This window comes from Argiope bruennichi, chromosome 11 (assembly GCF_947563725.1).
Source record: "Argiope bruennichi chromosome 11, qqArgBrue1.1, whole genome shotgun sequence".
Classification (NCBI taxonomy): Eukaryota; Metazoa; Arthropoda; class Arachnida; order Araneae; family Araneidae; genus Argiope; species Argiope bruennichi.
This window is the reverse complement of record NC_079161.1, coordinates 21,055,402-21,080,482: the sequence shown is the minus strand read 5'-3', so window position 1 is coordinate 21,080,482 and position 25,081 is coordinate 21,055,402. Positions and strand designations below refer to the sequence as shown.

Sequence of the window (25,081 nt, the reverse complement as noted above, 5' to 3'; positions counted from 1 at the left end):
CGAAATTAATAGAAGAAAAAAAAAAAACTGCCAAAATTTCGCTCAGTGTTTTAATAATTGAAATCTTAGCTAAAATTTGTTACTCTTTTCTGTAATATAATTGGATACGTAAAAAAAAAATTGCTATTATTATCTCTTAAAAATTGCTATCTTATCATTTTATATTGAATCAAAGAAATTTTTATTGAATATGAGATATTGGATAAATTACAAAAATTATGCTGCGATGCACAAAAAAGTTTTTCTTTATTTGTCAAAATTTAATCATTACATCTCAAGTAAAAATTCAAATTTTAAGGGAGAAGACAGAAAATTAGGGAAAAACATTAAGAAGTACAATGAATAAAACGAGATAAGGCTTCTAAAATACTATGATTATAAAAATTTGAAACTTAAAATATTTTGCTGAAGAAACCATTAAAATCAAATAATATAAAATATTTAATTAAAAATTTTAGCTACTATTAATCCAGCCGAACCAGCTGGTCGCCAAAGGCAGCTAGTATCCTATAAGAAATTAGTGTACTTAAACTTATCTCAGCCTTCCATTTTACAACATTTCAATTTTTATTTACAATGCTTTCATTACTGGAATAAATGTATTTATATAAAAAAGTAAAAATAAAAAAAATTGCAATGAAATGTAACAATATTTCAAGAAATCTTGTTATCCATAGATTTTGCATTAAATAAAATGTAGAGTGGCCTCTTGATAATATGGCCCTTCATTTATCCGTCTTTATCAATAACCGGTGTTTTCAGAAAGGAAAATGTTGATCTTGGAAATGAGACCTGATCATTGTATGTTGGTATCAGTGAATCTTCGTGTAACTTGGTGACCAGTAAACTTCTGTTCAAATTTTGAGTTATATTTTATAAAATCTGAATATAAATAGGAATCATTTGAGGCATCTATTTATGTTTCATATCTCTTCATAAATAACTAACACTAATTCAATCTAACTTCAGCCACTTATTATTTAAGACAAGAATAAAAATACTCACATTTTTTCAAAGTGCAAAAGTTAATAAAATGCTAAATTAATTAGAAATAAAATTTTACCATTTTTCTGCAGTAACTCCAGAGATGATTATATCACTAGAAATATTTTATATCATTTTCAAATACAAGATTTTAATTTTTCAATGATTATCAACTTCATTTCCGTGGAATTCTTCTTCAATTTTTATTATATTTAAGTAAATATAATAAATAATTGCATAGTTGCAGACGATTCTGAAACAAAGGAATTTATCGATACACAACGATAAAATTTTGAATTCTTTATTTTTATTTTTTTATATTTTGTTTTATTATTTTAAATGTTTTTGGCAACGTTTGTTTTCTTTCTTTTTAATATTTTTCATAGTTAATTTTTGGACAATTTGTAACAATATTTCTTATTTTTGAAGAACAAGAATAAATGAGAAAAACAACTACTGCTAGAATATATTTGTAAAATTCTATACGAACACCAAAAAGAAAACATAAAAGCAGATGACTAAAAATTTTTTAACAGGAGCAACTATTGATTTGGTTTATTCTCAAGTTTTCTTATAATAAAAAATTAATTATTAATTAATTTGTTCACTTAATTACCTTAAAACTCATTACAACCTTTATTACACTTCAAGAGATTCTTGTGGGCAAAAATTCTTATAAAACAAATACTTTTTTGGGGAGAAAATAAGCTATCTACGGTTTCTGAAAATCGTCTGATTCAGTTGATATGCTCATCTTAATTAAAAACACTTTATACTATGAAATTATTTTGTATATTATAACATTTTATACACAAGTAGTTTTTACATTAAATATATCAGCCATAAAATTATTTTTAATTCCAAACAACACCAATTATTATAAAAATAATAAAGTTTTCTGTGCAGTTTTGTACATTTTGTGCAATAAACGCAAGTTTTCCCATTAAAATGGAGTTTTAATTAACCTTTATTAATCCTTAATTTAGTGCATCATCTACTAGATTTCCAAGCGATTACTGTATATAGATAAATTCGTATATAGATAAATTCACAAATCAACAACTTCACAGAAAAATAGTGATGTTATCAAGTATTAAATTTTAAAAATAAATTTTATAAAATTAAAAATCTTATTTGTATAGTAAAATTTATTTAAAGTTATATTGTAATTTTATTCTAAAATCAAAAATCTCTCTTAGAACTTAATTATTATCCAGTTCATTGGGAAAAAAAAAATGTCTCCTAAAAAGTCATTGAAAAAATGCCGAAGAATAGTACGCAGATAAAAGCGTAAATAACTTTCTTCAGCTAGTTATTTTTATATCGTTTTTTATTAAATACTGCAGTAAATACTTTGATTTGGTCAACTTAATATCGATATAATGTTTTTTGGTTAACACTGTTTATTTTCGATAAGTTCAACAATGCATTACCTTTATAAAATTTCACAAGGTTATAAAATTTTACATTTTATAAATTTCATATATCAGTATTCTTTGAACACAATCGTTTAACATTAAAAACTGTATAAATAAATTCTAACTGAATGCTCTATAAAGTTTTGTATTAGATTATTTTTAACAAATTCCCAAATTGAAGATCCTGATAAGTTATTCATTCCCAATAAAATTTTTTTTAGAATTCTATCGATCCAGTTAGAAATATATTCAGAAAGTGAAATATCTTGGATTTTCTGAATGGTAGTTAAGGTAGGAGGGGGATGGGGTGGGTCTTGATGGATTATTAAACACGGATTGTTGTCTATGAATTATTTTAAACTTTATTTACAATTATTTACTACATTTATAAATAAAATCGCAGATATTGAAAATCCAAAAAATTTACAGCTGGTTGATTAATTTTTTATCTTTATGAATATCATTAGTAATTTATTTAATTTTGCATGGCATTTAAAACTATCACCAATCTTACACTATTCCTTTTAAATTTTTGAATATCCAGGAGAAATGCTACCAAAAAGCAAACATTCTCCCATAGCAAAGACATTTTAACCAAACTATAATTTTAAATGATACCTATTTCTGCTGTTGCGCATGCGCAGTAATAAAGTCTATCTGTTTCGCTATTGTGAAAGGAAAAGGGTGCTATTTTTCGACGGAATTTTCTCATATTTAGGCCTTAAAAGCGAGGTTCTAAAAAAATTTTTTCGCTACAAAAAAAAACTTTTTTGGGGGGTCTGAAATTTAAAAAGAAACAGAAAATCAAACACAAGTAATTAATGATAAATAAAATCGAACTAAAAACACTGAGCTATAAATTTTTTATTAGTAAATATAAAAATAATGTACGCACAAATTAATTTATTTTAACCTTACAGTATTTATGAATTTTTTGTTGTTTTCCAAGCACAATTTATGAACAATTTTGAAAAAATTTTATGAACGAGATTAACGAATTCAAAGAAAAATAAACAAAAAAAATTCTTTTAAAATAAACGTTTTTAATTAAAAAATCAATAAAAAAAATTAGCAAATTTTTTTTTACAGTTTATTTACAGTGCAGTTTCACCTGCACAATGTCAAAAAATCTTATTATTATTTTTATTGTTTAGTTATTAAAATGTTCATACTTTAATAGAAAAAATAAAATTTAAGTTATACGGAATGGCATCAATACGCATTGTAGTATAGGATTAAAAATCTCCTCCACTGCAGTGAAGGAGCTGCCACTATTGCCAATACTGAATTAGCAATAATGGATTCAGTATTCAGTTACACTTCTGCCTGAGGTTCTTCATTTGCTAAAGCTGCCGGGACTTTCTTAGCTCTCATTTTCGATCTGACACTGTTCAAAAGTCTCTGGGATTCTTCTGACAAAGCGGATGCTTTTCCTGTTGTAATGTTCTCAAGCTTTTTAACATCAGACTTTTTCAGAGAAAACGAGACATAAAACTGTTTGGAGTTTTCATCGTTGGTCGATTCCGCCTCCTTGATCATGTTCAAGAAAGATTTGACATCGCTCAATGGATCGTCCTCAAGGGCCGCTGCCTGTTTATGTGATAAAACAATGAAATCTGTCTCAGCCCGGATCTTTTCCAACAGCTTCTGCTTCTTACTTTCAGTTTCTGGCGAGTCGCTCGGATTTTTGGATCGATTTTCCAGATCTTTCAAGAACTTGGCTTCCTTTTCTGAAATATTTGGCGTCGTGGACACGCAGGCCATCAGTTTTGCCTTCCTCTTCGCCTGTATTCTTGCCATGAATTTCATTTCACGAGTTTGCTGGCTCTGCAGCGGCGGGTCGTGTTGTTTTTCACTCGAAACCTTTTTGGCTCGCAACTGCTGCAGGAAATCTTCCATTTCTTTCAATGCTGCCACTGCATTCTCTGAATCAGACGCTAATTCATCCCTTTCTTTTCTTCCGTGATTTCTTTTGTCAGAAATTTCAAGATTCTTCTCATTTATTTGGGGAGACCTTTGTTCTTTACTTTGGCGACGATGGCGTCTTTTTCTCGATTTCCCAACCTTTTTAAGGTATATATGATTGTCCTTTACCTTTAAGCAATAATAGTTATCTAATATGGCTAAGTTCTTGTCGCCAACAATAAGTAATTTTTTAGCCAGTAATTCCTCTGGTGGTTTTTCACCGAGACCATTGATTACAGCCCCGGCGTCAGGAGGACGATATCTTGTTTTAGATTTTCTTTCCGATACCAAGTCTCTTTTTGAGTCACTGGCGGGTAATTTACTGCGCGAATCGCCGTCGCTCTCATTTCTTTTCCGTTTCTTAAGAATTTGATCCTTGCGAGAATCGCTATCTGATTCGGATGATTTAGGTTCCGAAGATTTTTTCCTTATTCGTTTTTTGGAATTCTCCGGGAATATTTCCCGGGAATCTTTTTCGAAATCTGATGCGGCTCTTGAATGAAAGAGAGATTCGCAGCGTTTCGTCTCCTTTGAATTTCTTTTAAGCAAGGAAGAATCAATTACTTCTTTGGACGAAGGAACGTTTTCGTCGCCGCAGAATTCAATTCCATTCGGAGCGGGTTCTTTTGATTCCTTGTCTATTTGCCCCTCTTTTGACATATTTTTACTAACTTTTTGTTCTTTCGATTTTTCCACTTTTGATAAATTTGACTTGGAAGACTGTTTGGAAGTTAAAGAATGGCTGGAATTATTTTTGGTAGTCTGTTCATCTCGCATTTTATCTGATTCCTGTTCTTTTTGTCTTATAACTGTTTCTTTAATTTGTTTTTCATCCTGCCGAAAGATTTTTTCCGGATTTTCTGTTCCCTTTTCGGACTGTTCTTTTACGTTACTAATACTTGGTTGTACATAATTAATACTGGAATCTATATTTTGTTTAGAAATACTCACTTCATCTTTTTTTGCTCCAGTAAGTAAGACAGGTAGCACACGCGGCTTAGGCACAGGACTGCTCTTTTTAGTTGTGAATTTCAGAAGTTTTTTCTTGCGAATATCTCTAATAATGTCTTCCGGTGTTATTTTTTGTCCTTTCTTAGTTTTCAAGAGATCCAAAAAACACTCCATGTCATCTAAAGTTTTCAGATTTTCCAAATTTGGCCGATGGCCCTGTTTGGAAGATGTCTTGCTCCCAGATATCTTCTTCGGATTTTGATGCTTGTCCTGATCATTCTGTTGGATGATTTGTTGAGTGATTAAATTCATTTGTCTTTTAAATAACGACCTGATGCGTTGTCTCTCTACTTTAGATCCTGTATGGATTCTGCGAAGGTGCTCTTTCTTGGTTAATACCTCATCCGCTTTCGGCTGTGGTGCAAGTACATTTTGTGCCAAATAATTTTCAGCCTTTTTCTCGTAATACTTTTTTCTCCGTTCTTCCAGATATTTATTCAACTGTTTTGCTTGTATATCATCAAAGTCCTGATAGACGGCATTACTATTCTCTGTTGCATTTTGCTCTCTGAGAGATTTATGCGAATTTTCATCACTTTTATTATCTTTTTCCTTCGAACTTCTAGAATCCGTGTCTGCTTTATTTTTAGAATGAGAAACATTTTTGCGACTGTTTGCTGAGCTGGTTAAAACGGTCAATTTACGCTTCATTCTCTCCACCACGCACAGTAGGTCTCGCAAGTGGCCGACTAATCTTTTAGACCCTTGAGGCACGTGCATATTACTAAATTCTCTTTCAAGATGCCGGAAACAGCGGTTAACTTTGTTCAGAAACTCCAGGTTCGACTCTGTAACTCTAGTCTTCCTGGAACTGATGTTTTTGGAATTATCAATGTCAGAATGAGTTCTGTACAAATCTGGGGAAAGTTCGCCTTCTTCCTTTTCAAGCTTGGAATAATCCCAAGTCTTCCCGTTCTTCATAGGGCTCCCAAGATTCACATACTGAATTTCTTTCACTTCAGTTACATCATCGGACTCATCATCTAAAAACATGTCATTGGGGTCAGGGGGATGGTTCTTCTTTGTCTTATTCACTTCCGATTGTTTTTCTATCATAAGTTCGTCTTCTTCGTCTTCGATATCGGCATTCATCACTAAATCAAGATCGAATTCCTCGTCTTCATCGGCCGCGTATTTTTTTATAGCCAAACACCTGGGCTCACCTAGAAAATCATTTTCTGAAGGCGCCACACTTGTATTTGCTTTCTCTAAAACTCGATATGGACTGAAAATTTCGGTATTTACACGACCGATTTGTGTTTTCTGAAGGTCACTTTGTTCATCAGAGGTCATTTGTTTGACCTCAAAAGAGTTTTGCTGGCTTATATTTTCATCAGTGGTAATTTCCTGTTCGCCAACCGATGATGGCTTAACACTATAATCCTCCTCAAGAACCTCATTCTCATTTTGTTTATCTTGAAGATAATTTTCATCCCTTGATGGGGATCTAGTTTCATCTTCGACATCCTTCTGATGCTGGACACCTGAAGGATCATCTGATTCTGAAATTTCGCTTTCATCATCAGTGCTTTTCGTTCCTGTTTTTGAGGGAATCGAAAAGCTTTTTAAAGACGATATCACATCTTCAAAAGATTGATTGTTTATATCTGAGCTATTTTCATTTCTATTTCTAGAAAATTTCTGTTGATGAGGTTTGAGGAAAGCAAAATTTTTTTCTGAATGATTTCTGGTTCGACGAGAATCTGCTGTAGAATTCTTGGAATCCAAAAGGCTTATTTCTGAATCGGAGAAAGATTTCACCCTGGACGATGAGTCCTCAGCCATTATGTGGTTTTGAAATGTAACCGATATTTATTCTGTGGTTGTAGATTTGAAAATTTCCATCTGGAAAAATGAAGAAAAATATGATATTAATATTTCATTATAATACATTAATTGTAAATGAATAACTGAATGAAGTTGTTATAAATAGTTGAAAAGTCTAATATTCCAAACTCATAACTCGCTCTTTCTTTTTAACCACAGGAGATCTTACATATATAAGGCAAATACAAAAACAATTTTGTTTCAACATAATTTAATTAATTAAAATCGTTTCATTGGTATACTTTGACGATATTATTCCATTCTATAAATGGTAATACTTCTATTAATAATAATAGAAAATATGTTTTAGAGCATGTCTATGTGTTTTAGAGCATGTCTACTGTTTTATCTATTGCTAATGAATTTCGCAAAATTAAAGTATTCGACTAGATTATTATTATTTTTTTTAATTTCAAAAAATTGGTACATTTCTATTTCCAGTGATATATTTTTTCTCTATATCAACTAAAAGCCAAGTTATAAAAAAAACTGTTGACATATGAGTAATACTTATTTATAAGCATTTAAGAACTTTAACTGCATTTTCAGAGGAATGAGTTTTTTTTTCATAATTCTATTACACCAGTATCGTCATATCTCAAAAAATAATCCAGATATCTTAATGAAATTTATAATTAGTGCTCTTTATGCTGTGCAGAATGGGATGGAATGTGTATTTGATGTTGAATGCTTTAGAAGTGCATTTATGACTGCTTAATGTGAATGTTGTTGAAAGCAATTGAAAAACTTAATAGATAATTTCATATATTTTACACAAATTTTTTTGTTTTTGAATTTAATTCTTGGATAATTTTTTTTCGGTTATCACCCAATTTGAAATATTGTGGTTACTTAAAAAGAAAGGGGGGGGGGGACATTAAGCATACCCTAAGAACAATTTGCGAATACTGTACGTACTGTGCAGTTATAATCGGGAACAGAAGACAGAGTCACTGAATGTTTAAACTTTATGGGCACTAAAGAATATCTTCCTTAATTTATAAAATATCTCAAGAATTTGTCAACAAAATTTTCTCAGATTCATCATGAGCAGATCGATTCATAAACAATGTTTCATTTTAAATGCATCAAACACTAAGAAAATAAACAGAATCGTTTAAAATAATCGGTCGAAAGCATGTAAAAAGAAATTACTTAAAAAACGATGTACTTAAAACTATAAGCACATACAAAAAAAATATATAACTAACATAAATACAATTAAATTACAAAAGCATAAAACTAACCTAAAAATAATTTAAATCAAGTCCGCATCCGTTGAAAATAGTTGTGAACAATCAGAACACAATGCGCATGCGTGAATTTTTCTACGCCAGTTGGGGTAACGCTATGCAGATTAGAAATTTTTAATTTCTTTTATTCTGTTTTATTTTAATTCAAAAGTACTTCAGAATGAATCTGAATGATCGAATAATTAACAATGTTTAATTTTAAATGCTTCAAACATTAATAAAATAAGCAGAATCGTTTGAAATAATCGGCCGAGAAATGTTAAGCCTAGCCTATTAGTGTGGGAAAAAAATTGAAGCCTTACTCATTTGGTGGTGTGAAAAATTTTTTTTGGCCGGAAAGTTAGTTTTTAATTAATAATTAAAATTCTAATTAAAAATTCAAAAAAAGGGACCCCAGGTGACGACCTCCAAGGTATGCATGTACCAAATTTGGTAGCTTTTGGTCAAACGGTCTGGCCTGTAGAGCGCCAAAACGCACACACACACATTGAACTTTATATAAGTATAAATTGTAAAGAAACATCACATAATGCAGAAAGAAATTAATTAGAAATGTTTCAGGATAATATTAACGAAATTTAAACTATATTTAATTATAATATAAGCAAATTCGAGTAGATGGTCTTTAAAAATTCAATGAAATTCACAATTAAATTACGTTGGAAAACCGCAAACATTTTCGAGCCTTTGGAGATCCCAGCAGTTGTTTTCCCTATTTTGCCTCTTTAATAATAATCCGACCTTTTACTATACACAATTTAAGACAGAGCCCTATAGTCAATTTGCACTCACATTTCATAGAATTGTTTTGGTAGTTTTGCAGTTAAAATTTTTTTAATAATTATTAAAAAATGATGCTTAAATTTCTACAACACAGACCCAATGAAGGTCTTCAAATATGCAAGATTTTGAACTTGTTATTGCTATTATTAATAATATTGTTACGAATCTGTAATGCTGCTTCCCAGCATAGTTGGTTTCACCATCGGAAAGAATGTTTTACAGTCATCTGTATTCGACGGAGTCCGGTGTCACGTCGGAGGTTCCAGAGCTTGGCGACCATTTGGCGACTTGGCGACACATTTGGCGACTTTGGCGCCAAAATAGATTATACACGAAACATCGAGAATTTTCCCGATCCGTCCATTAGAAGCCGAGATACGCCTCGAACGTTCCTGATTGGTTGAGAGGTTTCTAGCCCCGCCTCCTGAGCCCTATAAAAGGAGCTGCAGCTGCCGGGGAGGAGTGGTGAACCAGAGTCGTCGTCGTGAATTGAGGAGAGTAGTCGGAATCGACGATAAAGAACTGGCCTTCCAGAGTTAAGCGGAGCAGCGACGGAGTGAAGCTAGTGCTGAACTAAGCTGTGCGCTACTGTCAGCAGTAGAGTCTGGTTGTATGCTGCACGTCTCGGCTGAAGATAATCGTCTCTTGTGCTGTATATAGTTGTCGTCTTTGGGCTGTCCTGTGTAATAAACGTCGTTGTTTTATTTTCCTACTGCCGCCTGCTGATTGAGCGTTCTCCACACCATATAACTCCCACTATCCAAATGAACCCCGGAAATTTCATAACAATATCTATAGACTCTTGATTAATTCTTAAAACAATTTATGAAAATATTGCCACGTAAGTTACTTACAATCAAAGTGGGGTTTCAGAAGGAAGAAGCCTTTATTCTCCAGATACAAGCAATTAGCATTTAGCAGACTAAACTACCATCACCTGGACATGGTTCCTTATATTGTTACAAAAATTTTTTCTACAAATACTGCCAATCAATTGTAATAACGCAGCGCATTTAATCGCTAATTCAGCAGCTTGCTTGCTGTCTATTCCTCTAGTCTCTTTAGCTTGTCGGTGATTCCGACTACTCTCACACACCACTTCCCTGCAGCTTCAGAGTACTTGTCTTTTATAGTTCCGGGAGGCGGGGCTAGAATCTTCCAACCAATCAGGGCGTATCTGAGTGTATCTTGGTTCCTACTGGATGGATCGTGAAACTTCTCGAACTTTCCAGTATGATCCATTTTGTCGCCAAATTCATCTCCAAACAGCCAAATGCTCGCCAAGTTTGTCGCCAAGCTCTGAGGTCATTGACGCAGCACCCGCTCAGCATGCACAGTACAGATCGTACAATGGTGTTTCTTACGATGACACTATTCGTGCCGGATAGCAAAATTACAGAATTGTAACAATATGCAACTTAAAAATGATTTGTTCAAATTACCCTAATTTACTTAATCTGCAATTAATTGCATAAAATAACATACATTGGAAATTAAACATAAATGATACAAACAACCGAAAGTCTTCGCTTAGATCTGTAATTAAAGTCGTATCCACTAGTCTAAGAAGGCACGCTCAAATTTTCTCAAAATGTAATAATATTTAAAAGAAAAATATAATGGGGAAAATAACACACCTTAGCCTCTTTTTATTTTCTCGTATACGTAGTATAAAGAAAATATAGTAAGTGTCGAAAAATTCGAACTCGATTTGGACGAATATTAGACCCCCCCCCCGAGTTCGAAAAACACATTTCCGGAAAATGACCATCTTTCTGACTGTAACAAAGTTAACTCAAAAAAACCTTGATCCAGAAAGTTGAAATTTGGTATGCGGTCTTTATATCATATTTGTAGATTTCTATTAAGTTCTGAACAAAATACCGCTCAGAGGAAATCTGTTCGAATATAATTTAACACGATAATTACAAAACAGAGCGAGCTAGATAGATAAGATTCGGTACGCAGATTTAACATCTTTAATATAGACACCTATCAAAGTTTGTGCCAAATCCAACAACGGATAGATTGTCTGTCGGTCTGTACGTTCAGCAAAATGTAAACGCGGCAATTCAAAAACGCAATGATTTAAATATATCAAATTATGTATTGGATTTTGTGACTACAAGTGCAGTTTTGAGTAAAATTTTTGTCTGAATTGGTTGTGAATAATGTGTCTAAAACACAAATTTGATTTTCGGATACTATTAACTGAATGCTAGGGATTCATCGCCAAAAACACTCGCCAAGGATAACTCAACAGTTTCAATAAAAACGTTTAATTCACACCAAAAGTTAATTTTTCATAACTATTGTAAACCAACTATGTCAAATTTTTGTCTCAATCGGTCTGGATAAATGAATTTCGGATACTATTAATCATATGCCAGGGATTAATCGTCAAATAACTCGCCAAGAATGAGACGATAGATTCAGTAAAAATGCTAAACTCACGCCGATGTCATGTAAGGCGTTCTCTGCTATAACAGCTTTATTAGAGAATGTGCTTGAAAGTATTGGAGATACCTCTTCCGCTGGAAATGATGATGTTGTTGTTTATGAGTATACGAAAAATACAAAGAAAATGATGAGTATATGAAGTATACAAAATAAAAATATTGTAATCGCCAAAAAAACAAAAAAAAAACAAAAAAAAAAAAAAAAAAAACCACTCGAGATTTGAGAAATCTTATTGTTGCAAACATTTCAAAGTTTGAACAATTCATTTTTGAAATCTTGTATATCCGACTGTTTAGTGTCGAACTTGGGTATTATTTATGGTAGTTCTACTCATCCGTACGGACATATCCGTACCAGTAAGTCCAATAAATCACGCATAATTCCTTGAAAAAAGGGAGAAAAGAGTGATTAGTCTAGGTTTGTTAAAGAACATGTTGTGGGGATTTGTTACGTCTGTGGTGAAAGCTTATAAGCCAGTTAACAGCTGCGCTATACGAGCAGTTGCTTTTGTATTGTGGTCATGTTACTGGGGTGCGAACCACAAGGTCCCAGGTTCTATACCCGCGCATCACAATTCCCCATATTCATGACTCCGGACGATGAATCTTCAACCTTCGTACAACTGTTGTGGTGCCATCTACCCACAGCAAACCAAAGTCGTCAGATTCACTTAACGCAGCAATCACTCACCCACACACGCTCGCCATAACGCTTGGCGCTACTCAAATGGGTACAGGCGCATTAGATTCAACGGCTAATACATCACCACTCAACAGCCATATCGTTCGTCTCACCTCGGACTCACTGGAGGGAGAGTCTGTGGTGAAAGCTTATAAGCCAGTTAGTAGTACGCTACACGAGCAATTGCTTTCGTATTGTGGTCATGTTACTCGGCGGCGAGCCACAAGGTCAGAGGTACGATCCTCGCTGATAGCAAACCTCCACAATGTAATCTGTTGGCAAGAGTATTTGGCGAGAAAATGTATTGGTATTTTAACTCAATTTTGATGTTTAAGCATAACGAAAACGCTTCGGTCTGTTTGTGTGTATGTGTTGACTCTGTACAAACCAGACAGTCTGACTTACGCCTATCAAATTCTAGAATTGCTCCTTATCAGTAACACGATAGCCTTCTAAACAAAACCATTGATTGACAGTTTTATGGTCGGTACGGAAAAGTCATACAACCATTATTTAGCCCTAAGCAATAAATACTATGAGGCTCCTCTTTTAATATGACCAACTTATTTTCACATTTCAACCCATTCCAAACATATTAATGTTTTATTTTAGATTAATATTTTTTATTTTATTAATTTTGTGAAAATGTATTAGCGTCTAATAATCTATTGCGACAGCAGACTTCCGGGCACCAACTTTTGTACTCAGTATTATTGTAGCATAGGCTCTATGTTTACAAATGCTGTAATAACCAAGTGAAAACAAATAGGAACCTGAACCAATAACGCTTGAGAAAGTACTACAATTGTTCTAATATTTTATCGTTTATAGAATTTGTCTTTTTTTTTTATCTATTTATTTATTTGGCAACCAGAAAAATAAAATGAACTATTCAATCTATTTTCGACCATTTCTCAGCCTAGTTGTAAACGCCCCTATCATGTCTGTCACATGGTGTGTATATGAACAAAACTCAAAGACACATTTGGCTAGAACGATGAAATTTGGTATATAGTCTTAAAACAGTAGATTTCTATCAGAATTTGAACTAACTCTGTCGATGAGAAATCTATCTGTCTACATAAATGTGAAGACGATAGCTCAAAAACGGGAAGAGCTATATAGATGAAATTTGGCGCATAAATTTATCATCACAGTCTTAGACATCAACTAAATTTTAGATCGAATCTGAGAAGTGAGAATAATAATTTTTTTTTTTTTTTTTTTTTTGTTTGTACGAACTCGATAATTCAAAAATGCAATGACTTATATAAATGAAATATTAATTACTCATATGTAAGCTATATCAAAATAAATTTAAAACTGATAAAAACTAAAACAGTTTGACCAAAACATGCGTCGATTTGAGGGATGTGTCACGGAGTTTTTCACGAAAACATATGGCCTCTAGATTGTGGCCACCAGTTTTGCTCCGTCCTCCATTTTCGAGAAAATTTTAACATTTCCCTCCACTGTATAGAGACATTTTATTCTATGGGGGGGGGGGAGCTTTGTCAAATTCCCCCAGCCATAATCAGAATACTAATTATTCCAATTTTTATTTCATTTAAAAGCTCACGATGTTTAGACACGTCATCAATAGTTTTGAACTTTTTTCTGCCTTCCGTTTTTAGCATATAATGCAAAACAGAATTTTGGGGGAACCTTTAACTTCAATGATTAGAGCAGTTTCGCCTGTTAATTTCATTCCTTTAGAAACATAGCTGACAAGTCAGAATATTCTCTCTTTATTGTACCAGTATAATTTCAGACAGTGTTTTTACCACTTTTTGATAAGAGGTAGCTTATGAAAGTTAGTTGGTATGACTGAATTATTATAATTAATATAGTGGTTGAATAACTCGTCACTGCAGGCGGCTAGTATTTCTTATTTTTATCATTAACACTTTATTATTTTTTAGTATTGAATCTATTTTGTTTTTGCGTTTTATGTTTCATTGAATGAAATTATACTGGCAACAATCATTCATTCAATAATTGTTATGAATTTAACAAAATAATTTCTGAAAGAAGAAGATAGTTGTATTTCCTTTCACACAATTAATCATTAAGTTCTTTCGTTAACATTGGTGTAAATATTGCGAGTTCGCAAATTGTACAGACTCAGTCTATGGCAAAGGATACCGACGTGCTCTGATTGGTTTAAGCCTTGGCACCTTTTTGGCAATGTTTTGCACTCATAATAATGTAGTTTTCGCTTATTTGGCTCAAACTTTGTACCTTTCATTAGTTTTATGGAAGATACGAGTGAATATCAACACGATCTAATTTTTATTCATATAATTGTTTTCTCTAAATATTAGTAGTAATACTGCTAATAGTAATTAATAATAATAATAATAATAAATATTACTCATAATACTAGTAATACAAGTAACTAATGTCGTTTATGCACAGAAGTATAAAAACTAAATGAAAGTAATGACTCAACATATGATGCAGCAATGAAATAATTCTTATTTTTCTATGATCTTCGTGCCTTTATTAGATAATTTATGCAGTCATTGAAACTTGTTGCTGAACGTTTGTTACTTTCCCCATCCACTACATATGGGGAGATGTTTATTTAATGCCCAAAACGTATAAATATGCAAGCTTTAACGGAATATGTGATTCCGTAGCTAATTTTTTTAATTATATTAAAATAATATTAAGAAGAAACACACACAAAAATATTTTTAATAAATTGCAATTTTTATAAAATTATTTTTAATAAATTGCAATTTTGAATTTAGGTTTCAGGATTTGATCTTTTCTGCTGTATATGTGTTCCAGATTAATATTAGTAAATTAATATTAGTAAATTCCAGATTAATATTAGTAAAAAATAGGGGAGCGAGGATAAATTCACAAATTTTATTTATTTTTATAAAAATATATTTCGGTATGGCATTTTTATGGCGAAACATTGCCAAAAAGATGCCAAGGCTTAAACCAATCAGAGCACGTCGGTATCCTTTGCCATAGACTGAGTCTGTACAATTTGCGAACTTGCGTAAATATTTATTAAAGCGAATTTCAAATATGAATCCAAAATTATAAGATTTTACACATTTTAGTTATCAACAAAAATTAATTAAACTAACTATAAGTGTTAAATAATGTAACAACCATAAAATTAATTATAAAAATAAGTTCAGTTACAATTATAAAAGTGTTTGGATGTGTTTGTATTTAAATAATGTTTACTTTTATTATATTTTATGTATACTTCTTATATTTTGTGTATATTTACTTTTATTATATTTTGTGTGGCAACCAGTTTTCTTTCTGGTGCCATCAAATTTGTCTCTTTGTGAATGGTAACGTTGTTGGGGAAAAAGAATTCGATATCCATGGCCGCACTGTGCTGCAGACATAGTTTTCTGTATTTTTATTTATGTTCCGCTCTTCTCTTGAATGTCAAAAATAAACTGTTTGTGTGTGCAAAAATTCTCTTCTGTAGTCCAAATCGACTAAAAAGTATATGAAATTCTGTTATTTAAAAACGAAATAATTGGCAAGTTAAAATGTGCAAATACATACGTGTGATGTTTTCAAAAGATATGAGGAATTTCAAAATGCTGATCAAGTTCCAAATTTTATACGTCTAGCTTGCTGTGCTTTGAAGTTGTTATTTCACTCTATACTTTGAAACATTCATGTTGAGTTGAAAATAAATCTTTTGAAGATCCTTGCGCTTTCTCTACGACTATGACGAGAAAGTAAACAAGTCGATAACCGTGGAACTGCATTTCTCCCATAAAATTTTTACATCTGCTTTAAAAGTTATTGATTCCACAAACGCCAATAGGATTTCACATCTTGTTTTCGAAACGTCCATTTTTATTTTTTATTTTTTCAATGACAAGAAGATCATCATAGATCAGTCCGATAGCTTATACCAAAATTAAACCAGCCGCCTTCGGCGACCAATCATATTAATTTTGTTTTGTCAATGAACTTTTTTTTTCGCAATATATCCTGAATTAGAGTGTAATGGTAGACTGGCGACCATTGATGATACATATAGAGACATGTTTCATGTGTAAAGTAAATACTCAAAATTGGTACAATGGTTATGGTTGGAGAATGTTGTCGTGGGTTTCTCTCTCTCTCTCTTTTTTTTTCTTATAGGGAATATGCAGTGAAATAATGTTTTTTGAGATTTTTCTCCAAAATAGATGCAAGTGGGGGAAGGCGACTTTTGATGACATATATAGGTGTCATTCATATGAAATAAAAATTGGTACAATCGGACTAATGGTTGCGGGGTCCTTGCATAGGGGTAGCGCCTCTTACCCGTAATCTGGGTGCCCCAGGTTCGTATCCCGGTTCGGGCATGGTTGTTCTTCATCTGTGTTCTATCTGTAAGGTGTGTGAATGTGCCCCCCTGTAAAAAGGGATTGTGCAAGCGAATGTGTGAGTTTCATTTTCATATGAGCTAGAAGTCAGACTTCTGCCCTCGGGTGCTCAGGGGTCTTTACCCTCAGAAGTTACTGCACCCCCTTTCCGTGGTAACGCGGACACGACATCATCATCAGACCAATGGTTTATAAAAGAGGAATTTTGTAGAGGTTTTTATTCCATATAGAATATATAGTGAAGTAATGCTTTTCAAATTTCACTCGAAAATAGAGGTTGGCAGGGATAAATTATTTCTGAATTTTGGAAATTTTTTACTTCCTAATTTGCAACAATATCATGGTTTCCCTGAAATTCAAAATTGGTACAATTGGTATCATTGTTTCATTTAATCTTTAGTCATGTGATTTTCTTTCATTGTTTAAAGCTAAAGAAGAAGGATTCTGTTGAATATCTGAGTTGCTTACAAGACGGATGAAAAAGTGAAATCACATTACTGTAAAATTTAAAAGATATATGATCCACCCATTTATGTTTTTAGCAACGCTATGATATCATGAAATTAATCTCCATTAGAAAGGAGACACAATAAAGAGAACTTATGCAATCTTATTCTCAGGCATCATAGTACACAATAAAGTACTCTCAGACAACGTACACAATAAAGAGAACGTATGTAATCTTATTAACATCTATCTATGCTTATATAAAGCTCAATGTGTGTGTGTGTGTGTGTTGGCGTTCTACAGGCCAGACCGTTCGACCTACAGCTACCAAATTTGGCACATGTATACCTTGGAGGTCGGGAATGTGCACCTGGGGTCTCTTTTTTTGAATTTTTAATTAGAATTTTAATTATTAATTAAAAATTAACTTTCCCACCAAAAAAAATCTTTTCATTTCCCTACCGCCAAATGAGTCAGGCTTCAGTTTTTTTCCCCGCTCTAAAAAGGATAGGCTTAAGAAATTTTCGGCAGATTATTTCAAAGGATTCTGTTTATTTTCTTCAGGTTTGATGCATTTAAAGTTAAACATTTTTAATGAATCGATCTTTCAGATACATTCGGAAGTACTTTGAATTAAAATAAAACAGAATAAAGGAAATTAAAAATTTCTAATCTTCATAGCGTTTCCCCAACTGGAGTAGAAAATTCACGCATTTGCGTTACCATAATTGGCGTTGAAAATTCACGCATGCGCATTGTGTTCTGATTGTTTTCTGTTCTGATTGTGTTCTGACTTGGTTTTGAAGGTTTAATATGTTTTCGACAGATTATTTCAAATGATTCAGTTTATTTTTTTAGTGTTTGATGCATTTAAAACTAAACATTTTTAATGAATCGATCTATTCATGATGAATCTGAGAATATTTTGTTGAAAACTTCTTGAGATATTATATAAATTAAGAAAAATATTCTTTAGTGCCCATAAGGTTTAAATACTCAGCGACTCTGTTTTCAGTACTCATATTTAAAAAAAATGCTTCGTTTCAATAAAAAAAAAAAAAAAAAAAAAAAAAAAAACCATTATTATATTTGTTGCAGTTTAATCGTTTCCACTTTAATTTAAAGCATAAATTCTACAGGAGCTAACAGAAAATGAGAGAGATACATATTACGTTATGGCTGAAGGCCGTTATAATATTATGAGTGAATTATATGACTATTAAAATTTGAAGTTTTAAAATATTTTAATGAAGAATTAAAATGGGAGTTCCATAAAATATTTAATTATTAAAATTTTAACGTGCATTCAGATTGGCGAACCGGTGCTGGTCGCCGAAGGCGGCTAGTATTTAATAAAGCGATTTAACTGGATTATAATCAATATCACCGGTAAACCAGCTGGTCGCCGAAGGCAACTAGCAAATAATAAAATTATTTGATATAGTAATATTACTGTTTAGATGCTCTTTGTAAAATTGATTAATGAAACGATTTCATATGAAATCACAACCACTTGACAGATAAAATTGTTCATGTCATTGTAACACTCATTAAAGTTTCTGCAGCATAATTCAATGTGCATGTACTTGTTATTTTATATTTCGTACTGCATTTATAATATTTATATTTTGCCCAAACTTTCGAGTAGGAAAAACACTTTAATGTTCAATTGTTGCTAGTACTAACTCAAAGGAAATAGACAATTGATGTTTTAAAACATGTATAAAGTTTTGACATAATCCTGAGTGACTTTAAGTGACTAGGAAATTCGGATAGAGTGTTAATTTCACGTCGCATTTTGTGTTCTATTAAATCTAAGGGTTTTTACCTTTCATTAGTACGTACATCTGTTAACTAAATTTAAAAAAATAATTCGTGTATATACTTTTAATATATTAACAATATAGAGTGAGTAAATTTAAATTAGAGTTATTCTAAGAAAGCAAGAAAGATATGTGAAAATATTTATACATATTTAGTTGCATTACTTTTCATTTATATTAAGATGAAAGCTCATAACCCTTAGATATGTTATAAATAGTCACTGGTTTTCCATCAACTTATATTTTTAATAGATTTTATAAAATAGAACCTTTACATAGTTTTCAGCTTTAAAAATTGCTTCGATTTCTCCAATTTTGTTCGTCAATAAATTTCGTCTCTTAACAATCAAAACAGTCCAATCGGAATGATCCGCATTTTTATTATGAAAGCATATTTTTTGTCTTATGTGGTAAGATACAATTCATGAAAGTTAGGTGACATTATTAAACTAAAAGGTATGATGATGATGTCGTGTCCGCGTTACCACGGAAAAGGAGTGCAGTAACTTCTGAGGGTAAAAACCCCAGAGCACCCGAGGGCAGAAGTCTGACTTCTAGCTCATATGAAGATGAAACTCACACATTCGCTTGCACAACCCCTTTTTACAGGGGGGCACATTCACACACCTCACAGATAGAACACAGATGAAGAACAACCATGTCCGAACCAGGATTCGAACTCGGGACGCCCAGATCACGGGGAAGATGCGCTACCCCTATGCCAGGACGCCGGATTTAAATGCGCATTATAATTGTAATGTAAAAGAATCGCGGGTTTTTGCCAACTATTAATTCAGTAGCAGGATTTTCACTTTGCATTATATATGCTTTTAATTTGTCATAAGTTGGTTCAATTCATATTTTTCTGTCTTATAAATGATAAGGTGAAATGTTTTTTAAAGCATTCCATAAATCATTTAACGTACTATAAAGTCAGTAAATTCAGCCGAACAAACTGGTCGCCAAAGGCGGCTAGTAAGCATATAAAAGCGTTAGCGAAAGGAATGCATGCTATTTTATTTAGTAATGATAACAATCATTACAATCTTAAATGTTATTTATGAATAAATACTGTAAAGTAATTAAAAGGAAACATAATATTTTTAAAACCAATATGTAGCTTATTTAGAAATGGCTTTGAATATGAATTATGAGCTAGAATATTATATAATCAAATTCTATACTCATAAGCAATTAACAAAAAGTTTTTACAGGTTTTAAAGTTTTGATACTGTTTCTAATACTGAGATAATCGACACTGATAAAGTCATTTTTTTTTAAAAAAAGTATTTTTAAGAAATTTTTTTAACGACAATAGTCGGAAATTTTTTCTTGTTATTACATGGTAGGGAGTATACAACAGAGCCAAGTGGAATTTTCTCTACGAAGTCGTTAGAGTATTCATCAAAATAACAAATGAATCTATGAATATCAAAATATTATATCACAAATTTCATTAATAAAAAAACTGACTTTTCTAGCTTCGTGTCTCTATCAAAATTTAAAAAAAAAAAAAAAATGGCTCACGTACAAAATTGAAGTAATAATGTAATGCGCGACTTTTAGTATTCAAAATACAAAAACCTCCAAAATGAAGAAAATTAGTTTTGTATTTTTGCACTGTTTTATATAATTATTATTATGCATAGTGAACAATCCTGAGCAATTATATATATAAAAAATGCATTTAAGAAATTCTAATATCGGAAATAAAGGTACAGTTAACATATTTAGCATATGATATTTTTCATAATAATTACAAAATATCGAATAATACTCATTTCAAAGAATTAAAAAACATATATCTCTACTACTAATAAAGATGAATGCGTGAGTGTATCTGTCTCTCTTTCTCTCTCTCTGTGTATGCCTGCTGACGCCTTACAGGTCCGATTGTTTGACTTAGAGCTACGAAATTTGGTACAAAAAGGCTTTGGAGGACCAGAATGTGCATCTCAGAACGATTTTTTATAAATTTTATTTACGATTTTAATTCATTAAAAATTAAATGAAATTTTGACGTTTTCTAAACTTAACGTCTAAAAATGTTACAGCACAAAATTGATTCAAATTAAAATTAAAAAAAAATTCTTTTAAATTACACTAATTTGAAAGGCGTCCAATTTTGACAAACATTTTTATAAATATGTTTTTTTGTTTAACTTTCAACACTATATTACATTCTTGCTTTAAAAATCGAACCGTTTTCATTGTTTCACCAAATATTGAATGCAGCGATTTTTTTTTATTGTGAAAGTTGAAAAAGGAAGGATTTTATTAATTATTTCCTTAATTTGAAGACACATAAGTAAATGAAGTTACAAAATCCTGAATTAGAATATGGATGAATTGGACATTTATTTTTTTTAATAGATCTAGCATTTCCTAGAATGATTTCCTTTATAAAGGTTCATGTATTTAATGAACAGAGCATTATCTAAGACAATTAAATTAACACGGCCTTAATATCTAAAAATTTGAAGAAGCACGGACATGAAATTATATCTAAAGGATTTAACTGAAATTAAATATAATCAGTTGCTCACCAAAGACGACTAATAAGAAATATACATTCTTTCAAACTTATTGATATTTGCGAAAATCGTTTTTATTTGAATGAATGATTCTGTACTTATGGGAGCATTCTTTTGGTGTTAAGTGCTATTGAATAAAAACAATGATTATTTAAGCACGAAAATATTATTATGCGAAAAAAAAAAAAAAAAAGAAGCAAATCTGTTCGAACTTCCAATTTTCTTTAAAATGCTCTAATAAAAATTGATGACAGATAAGATACAAAATTATTAGCGATAGAGAATTGTTTCTGGAAACGAGTTCTTCAATGTCTTTTATCGCACCAATATTTTTGAATTATGATTTAAGTTGTCTTTGCTGAACTTTGCTTGTCAAAAATTTACTAAAATGTGAGTACATTTTTTTTATTTTCAAAATAATTATTGAATCTAAAGCGGTCAAATTCCATGAAATTGAAATAATTTTTAACTACTTAAGAAATTATGCACTTTAAACTATATTGGAAACTTTAATATTTCGTCAAACAAAGCTTGTGCAATTTATTGATTCATATGCATTTAAAAATTAATTAATTATGAATTTATTTTCACTATTTAATTATTAGCATTCTTATATTTATTTTTTATTAGTTACTACCATCAGATGAATAAACGACCTTTTCTTATATTGTAATGTTATGATTGTGTTTCGAGGCTGGCTTATTAAAATTCCAATGGCATTACTTTGTTATTGGAATTAATAGGGTTATCATTACTTATAATAATGCCAGGTTTACGCTCGGCCAGTTATATGACGGCAAATAGGCAGCGCATGCACAGAAAGGGATTGATTTTGCCACAATTTCATGAGATAAAGGCATTCCATGCTTGGCTATAAACTGCCATTTTGGCGTCCCTGAATTTTTCTTTTTCACTGCGTATCGTATTAAAAAGATGGATATTTATACAAAGAAACATGATAAAATAAAAAAAATAAAAAAAGATCAACATACCTAAATTTGGAAAACTATAAAAAATAAATGGCAAAAAAAAAAAAAAAATCACAACCTCACATCACAAAGAACAAAAAATGTCTGAATTAATCTATGATAAATGGTCCATTTTTTCACGCCAAAGAAAAAAAAAAGAAACCCGCTAAATTATACAAACGCATGCGCAGTGAGAAAAAATACAATACAGCGGCTTGTAGTTGTCCCGTCGGGACAATTACTTGCCATCAACCGAACAGCATTTTTCAGCCTTTCTACGCATGCGCTGCTTACTTGCCATCTTATAACAAGGCCGAGTGTAAACCCGGCATAAAGAAAAATGTGAAACGGTGTGTGTATGCGTTGGGGGTTTTACAAACTAGACCGTTTGATCTAGATATAATTATATTTTATGCAATTTGGTCAATAAATGGTCTGATGTATTACAGAATTTTAATTTTGATACAGATTCTCGGCTTTATGAATCCTATTTAATAAAGTATTCTTCAGTGACTAATAAATAAACGTTTCTTTTTCGACAAAAAATTGATTTGAGTTATGAAAATCTAAATATTACTATTTTATAAAAATACTCAATTAGCGACAACTCCATTGAGCGTCTCGAGCTACATAAACTTATCAGTATCCGGAGTTTCTCCAAAGGTGATTGGTCTAAAGTAATGAAACTGTTCATTATCCTCAAGTAATGATATTCAAAGATTCATAACTCAGTCATATTTTTTCGCAGAAGATTCAAACATTTATTATTATTATTATTTACAAAAGTTGGCGTGTCAAAAATATTTTGCTGAATATGATTTATAGGATTGAAGGACTGCATAAAAATTAGACTTAAGAATTTTTTTACATCTACATTTATTCATTAAAACAAAATGAGATATTACTATTTATGCTATTGAATCCTCTTGAAATTAAAACTAAAAATAGAATTTGGAGATAAATCAGAGAATTTTTTTTATAGAAGATATATAATTATAGAATGTATTATATAATTCAAGATATTATATAAGCTGTAAAAAAATATTCTATACTACACATTAGACTTCAATGTGAATGATTCTTTCTTTCGTACTCGTATTAAAAAAAAACAAAAACATGTTTAGTTTTATCAAAAAAAAAAAGTTTTCGTATTTGTTAAAGTTTAATTATTAATTAAATGTAATATGGTGACAATAATACAAAATAAAACAGATCTTTGCATTAAAAAAATCTCTGCATTAATACATAAAAATATTATAAAAGTTTCTTTTTATAGAAAACATTAATATAAATGACCATTTTAATGTATAATTCTTTTTTTTTTTCTCGAAAAATCTTTTCAATTTCCTATGATTTTTTTTCCAACCAGTTCGAATGTTTTGCCAAGATCTATGCAAAAAATTCCAACTAAAACTGTAATTAAAACATCAGTATTTTGACACTTCATCTTGACATATTATAAGCAGAAAACAGATATACACATTATAACATATTATAAGCAGTTGTATGACTATTAAAATTAGAAGCTTTAATACAGTTTTCTGAGGAATGCATCAAGACCATGTTTATATCAAATATTTTATTGAATATTTTAGAGGCCATTAACAGTAAGTCGTCAGAGGCGGATAGTATTAAATAAAAGTCATTTTCAACCGCTATATTATTACCAAGATAAATATTATAAACATCACAAATTTTCCCAAGAAATTTTTGAAAATTGATTTTTTAAATATTACATACATAAAAAGTTTCAAAAAACCGTGCCTTTTTTTCAGTTGGGGAAATTTCCGCTGAAATACTATAACGATTTCAAAATACGAACCAATAAGAAATCAATTTCAGTGACTCATTTCCTTGTAATAACTAGGTACGTACTTACCTTATATTGCTTCCATAAAAATGGCTTATATTATATCCATTTCGTTATATGAAAAATAGTATGCTTCATTATATCCATCCAAAATTAAGTACGAAAATATTAGATTCGAAACGAATCATGTAATAGCACACATGAAAAAAAGAAATGTTCGTTCGAACTGTGTCTCTCTTCTATCTTACTGTAAATGCGCGTCCAGAATTCGTGGATTTCAGGGATCCCGCTCTAAGATCCATTCCTAGAATGCACCTGTACAAGTTCAAATAACACGAGTCAGAGAATAAAATGCGTATGTCTGTTGAGCTTTGTATCACGATGAAGAGATTAAAACGATATTGTGATCGTCTGCAACTTTTGACAAATCAGATTTGTGAGAATTTTTAAAAAGAGAAAAGAAGGAGAAAAAAAATCGTTTGCACTTTTCTGCGGTGAAAATTATATCGGAAACTTCTTAGAAATGTCAACGGTATGACTTAATAAATCTTAACTAAAAATTTATGAAGATATATTATTTAAACCAGCTGGTCTCCCCAACACTTTCCCGCATAATTTCTAATAACGATAACAATCTTCTAATAACGATATTGTGATCGTCTGAAACTTTTGTCAAATCAGATTTGTGAGAATTTTTAAAAAGAGAAAATAAAAAAAATCGTTTGCACTTTTCTGCGGTGAAAATTATATTGG

At 31.3% G+C, this 25,081-nt stretch overlaps 1 protein-coding gene across 1 annotated transcript; it reads right to left on the bottom strand.

Annotated features, from left to right (window-relative positions):
* Positions 1–3,349: 3,349 nt before the first annotated feature.
* Positions 3,350–24,611, bottom strand: LOC129957514 (uncharacterized). Its single transcript, XM_056069847.1, has 2 exons — positions 24,398–24,611; positions 3,350–7,223 (listed from the first exon to the last, which is right to left on the bottom strand). The coding sequence occupies exon 2, from the start codon at positions 7,161–7,163 to the stop codon at positions 3,717–3,719; it is 3,447 nt and encodes a 1,148-aa protein (XP_055925822.1). The 5' UTR covers positions 7,164–7,223; positions 24,398–24,611; the 3' UTR covers positions 3,350–3,716.
* Between the last annotated feature and the right edge of the window lie 470 nt (positions 24,612–25,081).

Excerpts from the sequence above, each read along its gene's own strand:
- LOC129957514 (XM_056069847.1), bottom strand. The coding sequence starts at position 7,163 with ATGGCTGAGGACTCATCGTCCAGGGTGAAATCTTTCTCCGATTCAGAA.